General features: G+C 44.6%; 6 protein-coding genes across 8 annotated transcripts; 3 read left to right on the top strand and 3 right to left on the bottom strand.

Annotated features, from left to right (window-relative positions):
• Positions 1-12: 12 nt before the first annotated feature.
• LOC128310019 (MOB kinase activator-like 1) lies at positions 13-3090 on the top strand. The gene is made up of 3 exons (XM_053046551.1): positions 13-486; positions 617-777; positions 1031-3090. The coding sequence occupies exons 1-3, from the start codon at positions 473-475 to the stop codon at positions 1501-1503; spliced, it is 648 nt and encodes a 215-aa protein (XP_052902511.1). The 5' UTR covers positions 13-472; the 3' UTR covers positions 1504-3090.
• Positions 3091-3216: 126 nt separating this feature from the next.
• On the bottom strand, positions 3217-5153 carry LOC128310018 (retinol-binding protein pinta). Of its 2 annotated transcripts, XM_053046549.1 has the most exons (5): positions 4793-5153; positions 4234-4655; positions 3830-4156; positions 3636-3731; positions 3217-3562 (listed from the first exon to the last, which is right to left on the bottom strand). In XM_053046549.1, exons 2-5 carry the CDS (start codon positions 4449-4451, stop codon positions 3364-3366), a joined length of 840 nt encoding a protein of 279 aa, XP_052902509.1. In that variant the 5' UTR covers positions 4452-4655; positions 4793-5153; the 3' UTR covers positions 3217-3363. The 2 variants fall into 2 exon arrangements, with proteins under 2 accessions (XP_052902509.1, XP_052902510.1); XM_053046550.1 differs by lacking the exon at positions 4793-5153 and having other exon boundaries at positions 4234-4682.
• Positions 5154-5258: 105 nt separating this feature from the next.
• Positions 5259-6601, top strand: LOC128310017 (abscission/NoCut checkpoint regulator). The gene is made up of 2 exons (XM_053046548.1): positions 5259-5557; positions 5631-6601. Exons 1-2 carry the CDS (start codon positions 5510-5512, stop codon positions 6576-6578), a joined length of 996 nt encoding a protein of 331 aa, XP_052902508.1. The 5' UTR covers positions 5259-5509; the 3' UTR covers positions 6579-6601.
• Positions 6602-8409: 1808 nt separating this feature from the next.
• Positions 8410-10420, bottom strand: LOC128309821 (nucleolar protein 56). Its single transcript, XM_053046299.1, has 2 exons — positions 10296-10420; positions 8410-10230 (listed from the first exon to the last, which is right to left on the bottom strand). Exons 1-2 carry the CDS (start codon positions 10296-10298, stop codon positions 8689-8691), a joined length of 1545 nt encoding a protein of 514 aa, XP_052902259.1. The 5' UTR covers positions 10299-10420; the 3' UTR covers positions 8410-8688.
• Positions 10421-10716: 296 nt separating this feature from the next.
• On the top strand, positions 10717-12115 carry LOC128307316 (protein FAM50 homolog). 2 transcript variants are annotated; one of them, XM_053045097.1, is made up of 3 exons: positions 10717-10736; positions 10796-11479; positions 11553-12115. In XM_053045097.1, exons 2-3 carry the CDS (start codon positions 10801-10803, stop codon positions 11927-11929), a joined length of 1056 nt encoding a protein of 351 aa, XP_052901057.1. In that variant the 5' UTR covers positions 10717-10736; positions 10796-10800; the 3' UTR covers positions 11930-12115. The 2 variants fall into 2 exon arrangements, with proteins under 2 accessions (XP_052901057.1, XP_052901048.1); XM_053045088.1 differs by having other exon boundaries at positions 10717-11479.
• On the bottom strand, positions 12012-13408 carry LOC128307306 (26S proteasome non-ATPase regulatory subunit 6). The gene is made up of 2 exons (XM_053045077.1): positions 13320-13408; positions 12012-13265 (listed from the first exon to the last, which is right to left on the bottom strand). Exon 2 carries the CDS (start codon positions 13256-13258, stop codon positions 12089-12091), a length of 1170 nt encoding a protein of 389 aa, XP_052901037.1. The 5' UTR covers positions 13259-13265; positions 13320-13408; the 3' UTR covers positions 12012-12088.
• Between the last annotated feature and the right edge of the window lie 1051 nt (positions 13409-14459).

Raw genomic sequence — 14459 nt, 5'->3', positions numbered from 1 at the left:
TGTAGGGTTTTTTTATTGTACAAGTGTGTTGCCCACTGCCAGTGTTCCAAAGATTCGGTTTTGTTTCGTCTTTAATTTTCACTTTCAATTCGCTTTCATGTTGCTCTGTTCGTAAGTTGTGTCCCCATTCCAAGAGCGGCTGTACTATTGTTTCAATCGTTTATCATCGTACGTAGTACAGATTCCGTAGGCTCCCCCTAGACCTGTTACGTTTCGATCCGTTCGGTTTTCGGTTTCGGTGTGAGATAGGTGCTGCGAATATCCCCAGCTGGGACGGCATATTTTGGTGGACAGTAAGCAACACCGGGCAAACAATTGCAAATAGCCAGCCCATCGGTAGAATTGTACTTCGGTTCAGGTGGATAGGAGCGGGCGTATCCTATCTGCGCGGTCTGCATCGATTGTGCCCCTCGATTTCGTTTCGTTTGGGGTAGAGAGAAAAGAAGACACAACTCACACAGAACCCAGCGCGATGAGCTTCTTGTTGTAAGTACTCAACCGTATCGTCCCCGAGAAAGGGATTGCAGACCGTCTGCGTGCCGGAATGGGGAAGGGGCCAAAAATAAAACCACCCAACCCCATTCTCTAATTGGTTGTTTTCTTGTTTTTTCCGCAGTCGCTCGAGCAAAACATTCAAACCAAAGAAAAACATTCCGGAAGGTACACATCAGTATGACCTTATGAAACATGCGGCCGCCACGCTCGGGTCTGGCAATTTACGAAACGCGGTACAGCTTCCCGATGGAGAAGATCTCAACGAATGGGTTGCAGTAAACAGTAAGTTGAACATCTATCGTCTTCCACCATTCTTTCGGTCGATACGTGTGGGTCAACAGCGGCACAGAACACGTTTTACCGAACGTCACGTTCGTCGGTTCCATTGATAAGTCGGTTGTTAAGATAATTTTATCCTCGTTGTTCTTTATCAAACAAGCGCAGCGTTGAAGTTGTCTTGTTGTCACCACTCTTTTACCCACCTGCTCGTGCGGCCAAGCTTCGGTACCGAAACTATATGTTCGTCTATTTTTAGCGGTAGATTTCTTCAATCAAATCAACATGCTGTACGGTACGATCACGGAGTTTTGCACCGAGGACACATGTAGCATTATGTCGGCCGGTCCCAAATATGAGTACCATTGGGCAGACGGGCAGACGGTAAAGAAACCGATCAAATGCAGTGCACCCAAGTACATCGACTACCTGATGACATGGGTGCAGGATCAGCTCGATGATGAAACGCTCTTCCCGTCCAAGATCGGTGTACCGTTTCCGAAGAATTTCATCAACATCGCAAAAACGATCCTGAAGCGACTGTTTCGCGTGTACGCCCATATATACCACCAGCACTTCTCGGAGGTGGTCCGGTTGAGCGAGGAAGCACATCTCAACACGTCCTTCAAGCATTTCATCTACTTCGTGCAAGAGTTTAATCTCATCGATCGTCGGGAGCTGGCACCTTTACAGGATCTTATCGATAAGCTTATCACAAAGGACGGACGATAAGTGTATGTGTGTGCGTGTGTACGGCACGGATGCTTATTGATGCATACGATACCACAAACTCATCCTGCCAGCGATGGCCACAACAAGACAACATACCTCCACACTATCCTCTATCTCAGCATCCCTTACCCTTCCCTTAATAATTGTGTTCCCTCCTTCCCATTTACCACTCACTAAGCTAATTTATTTCTTTTACCACTATGATGTTCTCGAATGTGTTGTTTTTTTTTTAATTAATGTACGATTTTAATGTTAAGCTTTTGCACCGCTGCTTCTACCAGAGAACGACTCTCGTTCGCTAGGCATGGGAGCGTAGACGGTTGCCAAAACGACGGTGAGCTTAGTCGATTCGGAACAGTGGCGCTACGGGTAACATTTTATAAAAATGACCCCACCCGCTGTATCTGCCGGATCGAAACGGATCGGAGAATTTGCATCCGTTTGCATTTCTTGTATATATCGTTGATAAATACCTCCTGTGTTTTGTTTTGTTTTTTTTTCTTTTCGGTTCTCTCTCGATCAGTTGTTTGCACACCGTTTCAATTAAATGTTTCATTTGCAATTACTTCATGTAGATTGGTGGCAAATTATATTTGATGCTATAAAGGGAGCGCGACAACGAGAGACCAGTATACGCCCATTCGATCAAATCACGTGTGTATGCGAGTGACGAAATTATTGAACGTTAATTTTATGAAAGACAGCTTGGGAGAACCGTAGTGGATGTGGATGGACGTATCGATTACTTACCTCCAACTGCAATGCAATCTAAACCTACCTACCGGGAATGGATGCCAATCTAGCATGGAACTTCGCGTGATTATAAGCATAATGCACACGCTCATACCTTTCCTGATCACTTTGGAATATTGTAGAACTATTGTAACCCCAAAACAAACAACTATAATATCCGATTAGGATCAGTATGGTAAGGAGGAAAGCAACGGAATATGAGCGATAGAAAACGATGGATGGATAAATTATGCTACAAGCAGCGCCAACAATTGACTGATAAAAAATGGTGGAAAACAAAAAAGCACACACACAGGGCAGCAAATGGAAACGATAGGCTTACAAAACAAAACTCAACTTGATGATAATAAGAGTACTGATATACAATCCGAGCGTAACCAGAACCCCGAACACACACGACAGGTGCGTGAGAGGTTGGAAAACCCTTTTTCCCAACCGTGGTACCGAGAACCGTGTAAAGATAGCTTAATAGAGCTGTTTTAGATTTCAAAATTAAGCTTTTTTAGGCCGGTGCGCCACCGTAAGCAAAACGAAGGTTGGGCAAAAAGGACTTAGCTGAACATTTGCAGGCATGATGTGAACGCAGTAATTAAAGTACGATAACTGTAGATTTCTTTTAATTGCCGTGTTTTGTTGTCATCGTTGTCGATAATCGATTGAAGCGGGAGAAGGAACAAAACGAAAGAAATGTCCGGGTCGTGTAGGTGTACGCGATCATGACCCGGGTCAATGGTTTGCGATTCGTTATCGGGTGATTGTGGGTGCGATTACTTTGTACTTAGAGTTTGATGTGAAACACAATAGGGTACCTATGTTGAGCAGGACGCTATCGCACCTGTATATGCATTACAACAATTTGTAATGATAACGTGTGCTGGATTATCGGCTAATTCGATCGTCTATCGGATATTCTCCAGACCGGCAGCGAAAATAAGGGGCGAACATTCACAGATGTTTAAATGTGACCACAAAAACTGTGTGATTGAAACTATATTTTAAATGCCAATATCGACACAATTAAAACGAAGCATTTTTGTACGTGCAACTGTGAGCCTCTAAGTTAAAATTCCCCATATAAGACCACCATTTTCATTATATTATTTTATGTCATAAGTGGAACACATTCTCTTCCATTTTAGAGTAAAAGTTTTCATTATCCTGGACGCATTCCCTCCAGTACTCTGCAAGCGCCCATATACTTTCGCCGTGCCCGCCCAGCTCGAGAGGTAACAAAAGCGAATGTTCCTGAGACGAACCTTTGCGCGAGATGATAACCCGCTCTCGCATCTTTGGACTCATGAAACTTCTGCAAAAGGAGAAATACCGAGTTTAATGATGACATAGGTAACACGATTAAACAAAACGATCTGCGGACATACTTAAACACATTCAGCACGATGTTCACATGCACTGGTACGTTAATGAACTCCAGTAACTTCGGCTTGCAGGGATAATTCTCCCAGTTTTCCACAGATCTGGCAAAAAGACGTACAAATTAAAACATTATCACCATGATTCAGTCATCGCGGTACATCCGCATTACGTAAAGTATTTCGCTCCGATCGCTACTCACTTCTTGATCATGGACGGAGTTAGTTGTAGCGCGTGCCCGAGTGTGACGCCTTGCATATCGAAGACTGCTACCACACCGTGTATGGAAACTGTTTCGTCGAGATGCATCAGTAGATCTAGTATCATCTTATCCACCTTGAACACATCATCCTGCTTGTGTTTGGTGGGATCGTGCGCCGACGTCCGGATGAGCACGACCTGCCGGTTTAGTGAATCCTTTTCGCGAAGTGGCAAAAACACACCTATGTTCAGCAGCTCATGTATTTCCGGTCGAAACGGATCACGATCCTTGAACCATTCCGTTAACCTTTCTCTGTTTTTGAGGAAGCTAGAAATACAAAAAAGAAAGCTACTTTTATCGAGCGCCCGTGTCCCATATAGTTCTGCACGTGGCGTGATATTTACGTCATTAACTTCCGCTTTGTTTTATCGATGTCGTACTTGGTCGTACGCAGAAAGAACAGAATCAATCTCGATTCTTCTGGGATCACCAGTTCGGGCCGTTCGTTCAGTAGCCATTGTTTCACCGTGTCAATACTGGTCGCCCGAAGTTCGGCCGTTTCCTCCACACTGTTCCCAACGAACACAGACTCCCCGATTGTGGTGCATTGTTCCGTCTTCATGCTGGTGGTCCACTTTGGAACAGTTCACTGCATCGAAACGGCACCGATCTACGCCTCAATAAACCAAAGGGATCGATTCACTGTGCGCCGTGTATGTCCGTGGACCGACGTGTTCGTTCTAATCTAAACCGCTCCACTGAGAAGTCACCGAACGATCTAGGTGTATCGTTCGGGCTGATGATAACGGACTGGTGATAACGCCAGCTGAAAATGGGAAGTGTTATAACAAACCGCAATTAATTATGACTGTAAATCGTAACGACTGTTGGTACCATCCACTACAGAGCATTTCACTACATCACAATGAGTAAAATTGTTATCGCACCCCCACTTGTACTCACGGTGCAAGCGGTTGCGTCCGTACTCCGGCCGTAGACATTTGAATCTTTGATTCAACGCTGAACAATACGCTACTACAATTTCAACACCGTTGCTTGTTTTTTTGCTACTACGCAAGTCCCACAGCTCCAACAATTCAGTTCGTCAGCTGTTTGACGTTTTGTTGACAGTGCTTTTCTCGCGAGTGAATGTGTGTGAGTGCGTTTTGCACGGGTATATGTTTGTGTGCGTTTCAAAACAAATCCCCAATTTCACAGCAATAAATAAATTGCTTCGGTTAATTTCCCCAAAAAAGTCAATTTCCTTTCTTTATAGCTGGATCCTAATCAGATAGCTTAGCCATTAGTACGTGTTTTATTTTATTTAATTAGTTTCTAAACTGTTTTTTACATATTTCTTATGTTTTAGTATATAAAAATTCTGCCTTGAATTTCTCTTATGAAAATTCCACTCCGTGTGTGCGCGGTACAGTGAACCAAACTGGTGTTTAAGTGCTATTCAAATGTACCATTTGGCTTATTTAGCCCGTTTGGGTTGATTTTAAAGTTGCGTTCGCTTCATGGGTTGCCTGACAGTCAACGATAAGGGTTGTTTAGTATTGTCACTAGCAAACCTCTCAGCTGGTAGGGGAAACAAAATAGGAAGCGATCGTAAACAACGTTAGCAGCAACACGACCCCTGGTGATTCATCGTTTTGGATACAGGGACAGTGTGAACGAATGGCCTGCACAATTTGTACTAAATCGTTTGGATTTTTCAACAAAGAGGTAATCAACTACCATTCAACTTCCTGAACAGTTAATCCTCAACGTTTTAGCGATGTGTTATATCCTATTTCAGCATGGATGTCCCGTGTGCAAGTTTTCATTCTGTTCGGGATGTCTTAAATACAAGCTGGTACGTGATGGAAAGAGGCTAAACGTTTGTTTACGCTGCTCAAAACTAGCGCTTGTGAATGAGCCTACGAAAAGCGATGCTAAACCCATGCCCACTACGTCACACAAAGGAGATACATCAACGAACTCCAAACCAACTGAAAACCGAATACCTAGTCCTGTAGATCCACCGGAAGATCCGATGGATGATGATTTAATACGTGACAAACTGGATGCGCTAAAGACGAACGATGTAGAAGACCAAGATCCATCCAATTCGGAAGCTTCTGCACTAACGGGGGATAATGCCGACATAGAAAGACGCCTGGCAGCTCTGAAGGGTGTGGAGTACAAGGATTACAAAGATGCACCACAACGATTTATGGCACCGGACAATCGTACGGAGGAACAGAAGGTGCAGGATTTGCTCGGTCAGTTTGCGGAGGAAACAAAGCTTATCAACGTGATGGATGTTAAGCGTGCCGAACAGGATGAAGAGATTTTTAAACGATTAAATGCGTTGAAGGAATTTCCGACGAGTGGTGCTGGTGGGAATGTGGAACCAGGAAGTGGAAATTTTCGACCATCCATACTTCCGGACAGTGATTCGGATGAGGGTTTAACGGATGAAGAACTGGCACGCAAGTTGGCCAAAAGGTATGCTGAGGAGGGTAAAATGGAGGCGAAATTGAGTTTGGACAGTGAATTAGAAGAGGAACCAAAAGTTTCTCCTAATGATAATGAGGAACTGCCATGGTGTACCATCTGCAACGAGGATGCAGTGATCAGGTGCCGCGGATGTGATAATGATCTGTATTGTTGGGCGTGTTATAAAGAATTTCACTACGATGAAGATCCAAAGGAGCACTCAACCGTTCCATTCAAGGGTGGTAAGGGACCCAAAAACGCTTGATATTGTAAGAAAACCGACTCGAATGTCACAATAAATGGTTAATAATAATTATAACTCTAACTTACTACCACTCTACGAACAGCTTACTTGTTTGCTCACGATCGAGTCACGTAGCATCACTCAGTTTCGTGAGATCAGTTCCGATTTTTCCTATTACTTTCTACAGTCTAGCGGCGAATCAAACGGTAGGCGGAGTAGGTCACCTAGGGCCTCGCCGTGTTGGGGCCCCAAAACATGCAGAGAAGAATATCGACTTTGTGACTTTAAAGTATAAACGAAATTGCATCAGAATTTCCGAATGTATAGTACCAGGCAAGCATCCACGGAAGAGGTAACACCTAGTACAGCAATTTTGCTCGAAAAACGCCGAAAGGTATGCAATATTTAAACATTAACTTTCCCGTTGGTGGAGAAAAATTTCTTCGAAAACTACCAATTTCCGAATGTATAGTACCAGGAGAGCATCCACGGAAGAGGTAGCTCCTGGTACTGTGCCGTAGGGTATGCAATGTTTATACACTAACTTTGCAACCAACTTGCAATGCAATGCGCCGTAAGGTTTGCAATGCAATGCGCCGTAAGGTATGCAATGTTTATACACTAACTTTGCAACCAACTTACAATGCAAGTTTGGTGCATGCAAGAATCTTGCATGTACCAGCTGAGCAAGATGGCGCGCAAGATGGCGCCCAACTTCGTACTTGCATGCAAGTTGGTTGCAAGGTTAGTGTATAAACATTGCATACCTTACGGCGCATTGCAATGCAAGTTGGTTGAAAATTTAGTGTATAAACATTGCATACCTTACGGCGCAGTACCAGGAGCTACCTCTTCCGTGCATGCTCTCCTGGTACTTTAAATTCGAAAACTGGTAGTTTTCGAAGAAATTTTTCACGACCAACGGGAAAGTTAGTGTATAAACATTGCATACCTTTCGGCGGTTTTCGACCAAAATTGCTGTACTAGGTGCTATCTCTTCCGTGGATGCTTTCCTGGTATCGGCAATCTGAAAATAGCTGGTATGTATTGAATTTCGTACCAGCCGACGGGAAGTTTGAGCTAGATAAAGGATGCTTTCCGTTTCTTCCATCTTACTTACACTAGCGATCGCTCTCACGGATTTGATAGTATGCAATGCAATAGTGATGGGCAAATTTATTCCACGCTGCAGGTGTCACCTCGTGAAAAACATGTTTTCCTGGTATCGCAAATCTGAAAACAATTGTGTTGTTCATCGCCTAAAACATCAACATGAGCGAAACAGGTTTCTAAGAAATTTCTCTGATTGTTACCGTAAAGTAAACCGATTGAAAACTATACCTTGGGCGAAAAATTGTAGAAGGCGTTGGACTACTCAGGATTCGTAAATGTACGTAAATCGTAAAAAATGTGGCGTAATAGTTTTCCTTAGCGCATACAAACGTTTATATAAAGACTAGCTTACTAGGCCCGTTTACAGGGCTATGCAACAGAACTCTGAGGTGTACGCTGAGGGGAGCTTTATTTCCGAGACTTTGCTGGTGTTGTTACATCATGTTTGAAGTATACTTCCCTAACACCGATAATGCCGTAGCAAAATTATAGGCCCCCTTTTAAATTTCCGCCCTGGGCCTCCTAAAGGATTGATCCTCTACTGGTACAGTTCATACCATACTTCAGACAAGGCGACTAGCCTTGCGCTCAAATGCCTTTGGCGGGTTTCGTAACAGCTAGATTTATAGTCTCCCCGATGTATAGGTAGCCCAAAAACCCATCCCGGTCCTGTTGCGCCAAGCAATCATGATTTCGGATCCTACCGATTGCAACGAACAGCAGCTTAAACACTTCTAGGTAATCTTCTGTTGATATATTTATTCCAATACATACGATACGAAGACTCAAAATTACAAGATAAGAGAAAAAAGAAAAAAAATGTTGAATGAAAAAAAAGACAACGGAAATACACTTGCCGCAAAAGAAGTTGCGTTGAGGATCATTCTATACCCTCCGCCTGACTCTGGATGCTATGTAAGCTATACGCTTTCTATTCTATTATACCGGTCAATGTAATTATTAATGCCACATCTAAATTATCTTATGTCGATAGGTATAATCCGGAACGCACCACCGCTCATGCCTCGACCTCGGATGCTCGATTTTTGTTTTTCTTCTTTTTCTTCTTGACTTCGCCGTTTGAAACGTCCAGCACGGTGGACCCGTTCAGTGTCGATTCATCCGCTTCGTCTCCGTTCGTATCGTTCAATTTTGCTTTCTTCCGCTTCTTTGCTGAATTACCTCCACTTCCGTTCATTTCGGCCGCACTACCATTCGCGTCCTCTAGTTTGCGTTTGTTCTTCTTCTTGCTTTTAGTTTTTTCCACTTCTAGCTGAGCCAGCTCAATTGCTTCCTTCATTACATCCAAATTCTTGCGCGGTGTTTCGCCCTGCTCGTAGAACTTCAAACGATCCTCAACCTGACCCTTCAGTGCCACGCCGAACACGGTGGTAGGTGTTTCGGTGAAGCAATCGATACGGGATGCGATCGTACACTTGTTGGCCAGGAACCGGGAAATACGTCCCTTGTTCTTAGCGTTCGCTCTTCCAATGAACGACGAGTTAAACAGCAGCCCGTACTTGGGCGTATTACTCTTCGTCTTCAGCGCACGGAACAGAGCCTTTTCTGCGCCAAGAATTTGTACCGTCGAGGCAGGGAATTTGGCCAGATTCGTAAGACTGCCCGCCTTCGAAATAAGCCGAGCGCCCACCTGATCACCAATGAGGGCCTGCAGATTCGGCGCGACACTGTTCATTTTCGAGTGCAGATAGCCGGACAGTTGCTGCCGGTAGTCGGACAGTTTGATAACTCGCTTGGCGAACATTTCGATATTCAACAGATCGATCACCGAGATGTCCATACCCATGGACATGCGCGAAGCGTCAAGGATTGCCTGTGCTTTTTCTGAGTCCATCACAATTTCTTCCAACCCAGCCAGGCTTGCATCTGTAAGCGATTTGCGATCCTTGATAAAGTGAGCCACTTTCGCGAACAAGTAGTTATCCGACACGATCTTAGACAGCTCCGGGAAGTGGTACGAATACCACTCGCGAATACGCATCGAGAACGTATTGACGTCCTTGTCTAGCTGATCGAGCAGTGCGATCGATTGAATGATCATGTTATCCGATCGGTGCACATTAAACTTCACCTTGCACCGCGAATAGCTATGGCCCAGTCCAAGCTGTGCCACTGCGGCCGACTGATCGGTGAAACCCTTCACCATGCTCGCAAAATGATGCCGGATACCACGCAATATTTCCGGCACTGCACCAATGTGCGAACACTGCACATTCAGCCCCTCGGCAATTGCGGCACCCAGCTTAGCATCAGCCACACCAAGCGTTACCGACTTCTTCTTCGACGACTTCGGTAGCGTGGTATCCAGAAAGCTGGACAAATCATCCGGCAGCAGACCCTCGGAAATGGCATTGACATTGTTCAGGGCAGCGACGGCCGTTTTGAACGGATGGAAACCGACCAGCTTGACGATCGCATTGAACCGTGCCATATCCAGGATCGATGCCTCTACCTGCGGTAATAGCATACCGATCTCTTCGAACTCCTTCACGCTGAACAGCCCATATCCGGCGGCGTGCTCGTACAACACAAACAGGGCCTGTGGTTGGAGCAAGGATAATGAGAAAACGAGAACCCACGAACGGTCAACCAACGGTTACCTACCATTTCACCGCCAATTTACGACCAGTATGAACAAAAACAACAATAATCTTTCTTGTTTAATCGTCCAAAATTACAGACTCCATACCACCTCGCTTCCGCGCGTGGTGGTCCAAATTGAAAACAACATGCGATTAGTCGTTTGACAGCAACCGGAAGTTTACCTTGCTGGTCTTCTCACGAATGACAGTTCATCAACTGTGGTATTTGGGAAGGAATGGAAAGCAAAAAATAAATACATTGAAATAAGCAATATAACAGATTTCAAAATAAGTTTATGAACAAAATAAAATTTAAAATTGTTTTAAACTATGTGATAATTTGATTTAATTTCGATCTCTCACTTGCTGTATAATTGCTCTCGATAGAAAGCCCCCTCAAATGTCATTTGATTGTTTACGACGTCTTCTAGAAAAACAAAGCACCAGAGCAGGAATCGTTGTTGTACGTAAAACTTTTGTGCACCGCGGGTCGCTTTTAAAACAACTTATCGAAATCACCAGACACGATGGCGTACTACAAGGGTGCCGCCTCGGAAGGGGGCCGTGCCGCTCAGCTGATGAAACGGCGCGAACTAGCCCAACAAGAGGTCGAATTTCGCAAGAAGAAAATCGAGGAGGACCTGAAGGTGAGCAACATCGAAAACAAATTCGCCGCCCATTACGATGCCGTGGAGCAGCAGCTCAAAAGCTCCACCATCGGGTTGGTTACCCTGGATGAGATGAAAGCGAAGCAGGAGGACATCGTCCGGGAGCGTGAGAAAAAGCTGGCCCAAAAGAAAGAGGAAAAGGATAAGGAAAAGCTGAAAGCGCTCGAAGCTAAGCTAGCCGAAAAGGACCGCCAGAAGCGGCAGATACAAGCGCTATCGTTCGATCCAGAGGATGAGCCGGAAGGGAATGAGCAATCGGATCAGGAGTCGGAACCGGAGGATAAGAAGGAAGATCTGGTCGTTAAGCGTTCCTGGAAGGACGAGGTACCGAGTGGGGTGAAGAAGATTCGCAAAAATCCGGATGTGGACACGTCGTTCCTGCCAGATCGGGAGCGTGAGGAGCGTGACAACAGATTGCGCGAGGAGCTGAGACAGGAATGGGCCATGAAACAGGCCACGTTGAAGGATCAGGAAATTACCATCACGTTCAGCTACTGGGATGGTTCTGGGCACCGAAAATCAGTTGTTATGAAGAAAGGTAATGGTGAACCGTTATTTTTGTTCATTTCCTGTAAAGAGAACTTACACTGTCTCTACACTCTTTTTTGTAGGTAACTCCATTTATCAATTCCTGCAAAAGTGTCTCGAAATGCTTCGAAAAGACTTCAGCGAATTGAAAACGGTGATGGCCGATCAATTGATGTACGTGAAGGAGGATTTGATATTGCCCCATCATTACACATTCTACGACTTCATAGTGACGAAGGCTCGTGGCAAAAGTGGCCCGTTGTTCAACTTCGACGTGTTTGATGATATTCGTATGATAAGCGACGCTACGGTCGAGAAGGAAGATTCCCATGCCGGAAAAGTGTTGCTCCGTTCCTGGTATGAGCGCAATAAGCACATCTTCCCTGCTTCACGATGGGAACCGTATGATCCAACCAAGGTTTACGATAAGTACACGATAAAGGACAAAAGCAAGAAGTAATATTAGATAGCTTAGCCATAAATGGACCCTACGAAAAGAAGGTGTAATATCAACTTGAACGATAACTACATTCGAATCCAGTTGTTGGTGAATTTCGTGTTTATTATACGCAACTGTTCCACAAATACAAAATTAAGCGACCATCTCAATCCATCGGACCTAGATGTTAATGACCCGGCTAAGTTTCTGCACGCGGTTCAAAAGAATATCACCCTGCTTGATCGTGGCCTGATACTGCCAATTTTTACTATCCGGCCGGTTAGTTTCTACAATGCCACCGACACGATCCACCCGACAGTGCAATCGGCCGGCTGAAATGAAACGCGACAGTTCCGCATCGACGTAATCCACGCTGACTCCGAACGCGTCCGCCATGTACTGAAGAGTCAACGAACGGTATGATTCCAGCAGCTGCGTGTACGCCAGAATGCGCATTTCACGTACGTAATAACGATAGTGCGGATGGAACAGAATGTCATTACGCAGCACCGACTCAACCGAGGCGAGATGCTTGAAGAAATCGGCATACTGACAGTTGTACAGCGAGAACAGATATTTCTTCACGTCGGGCGTTTGGTGCAGCACCTCCTGAATTTCCGCCCCCTTGATGACCTTATCACGCAGCTCATTACGCGGCAAACTGATCATGGCCACGTACACCGTATAACGCACGAACGTCGAGTACTCCATCAGCTCGTAGCTGGTGAACGTGCTGACCGTGTCGAGGAAAAAGTTTGCCGCCGCCTTAAAATCACGAATCGCAATACAGTACGCTCCTTGGTACACCTTCAATCGGTTCCGACGATCCCAGTCACCGCCCTCCTCGATCAGATATTTTGCCTTGTCGATGTTGCGCGTGATCAGGTCGTGGTCGAGATAGAATAATCCGATGCGAATGGTGTGGAACACGATATCAAGCCGGTGGCCCAGCGATACCGTCTTTTCGTACGTTTTGCGGAACGCCGATATGGCCCCATCCTTGTCACCGATGCGGCACAGATACTCCGATTTGCGAAGGTTTGCCTCGCGCACCTCCATCTCACCGAGATTCTTTTCCGCGTCCTCAATGGCGGCATCCAACTGTTCCAGCTTCTTCCGATTGGTTTCCTTCATCTCGGCTAGCTGCTTTTGATCGACGGTCCAGCCAAGGTCGGCACAAACCTGCTCGTACCACGGTGCCATGTTTTCCGCCTTAATCGCGGTCAGCAACTTCTCGGACAGTTTCTTGTCGTGAGCAAACTCGGGCAAGCTGAGCAAAAATTTGCATTGCGACAGCTCCAGGTTGGGGTTTTTCTCCAAACCCTGCTCTTCCAGATTTTCGACCGGCATCTTGGAGCTATGGATTTACGTTGATCGGTTAATTGTCACAAGCTTACGGGCAAGTACTTACTATGCTTTTACAATGAGTTAAATGAGCTCGCACAAATAATAAACACACAGAAACGTATTTCAATTTCTGAGACTCATCAAAGTAGTGATGGTCATCCGTGATTTGACAGCTCGTGACAAAGAAAGTGGGTTTGACATATGTGGCGTTTGTCTTGTTGGTGCCATGCTGAATGTGGCTTTGGCATGCTTATTTTATGCATTTATTCAATTTATTTTGCAAACAAATTGCATTTAAAACAAGCATTTCCACTGCAGTTTGGCATGACACGAGTTTTATTTATAGTTCTAGGAGAATAACAAGATTCGATCAACATTAGTGGTGCGGATTTTCTATAACTACACACAGCACTGTTGTTTCACCAAGGTTGGTAAAGAATACAATGGAACTTGAAGTCAGGAGTTGAAAATCTCGTTGCTAAAAGCATCACATAAATATTTGAATTGATATCGAGTATGAGTATCGGTTTGAAATTGCTTTAGAATAAAAAAATATTATGCAGCTCGAATTTAATAATTTTAACTTTGCTTAAGCATAATTTATTGTGCGGTTCGTTTACATTTAAATACTAATGAAACACTTTTGTGGCTGCTACACGTGAATGAGTAAACTGATCACGTCTATAAAAGCAATTCAGTTTGTTTGTTCCTAAAGTCTCCCTAAAACCCTAAAGTTGGATAAACCGGACCAATTCCCTCAGTTGGATTTGTCGAATTGGACCTACGATAAATGCAAACGTGGGTACAGACAAACAACCAAACAGACAAATATTGTCAACTGACGATTGATCGATTTGTTTGAAGACTTAAATCAAATACCGACATCTGCAATTATCATTACAGCATCTTGAACGAAGCTGCTTGAATAGTTCTTCGTTTCCTACGGTATGTGCATTTTTTATTTATTTTATTAAATTTTTAGCGGTTCTTTGCCGTATTATCAGTCAAATATCGACTGAGGAGAGTACAAATTTCTCGAGGCATTTTCTTGTCTATTGTTTTTTTTTCAAACAAGTATTTGCAGCGGCGGATCAAACGGTAGGCGGAGTAGGCGGTCGCCTAGGGCCTCGTCGTGTTGGGGGCCCCAAACAATTTGTGCCAATTGTGCGATTTTTGGGAATTTTTTGGGAGCAGAGTTAATTTA

This window comes from Anopheles moucheti, chromosome 2 (genome assembly GCF_943734755.1).
Source record: "Anopheles moucheti chromosome 2, idAnoMoucSN_F20_07, whole genome shotgun sequence".
In the NCBI taxonomy this organism is placed as follows: domain Eukaryota; kingdom Metazoa; phylum Arthropoda; class Insecta; order Diptera; family Culicidae; genus Anopheles; species Anopheles moucheti.
Note: the sequence above shows the minus strand (reverse complement) of the source record. Positions and strands in the feature narration are given on the sequence as shown.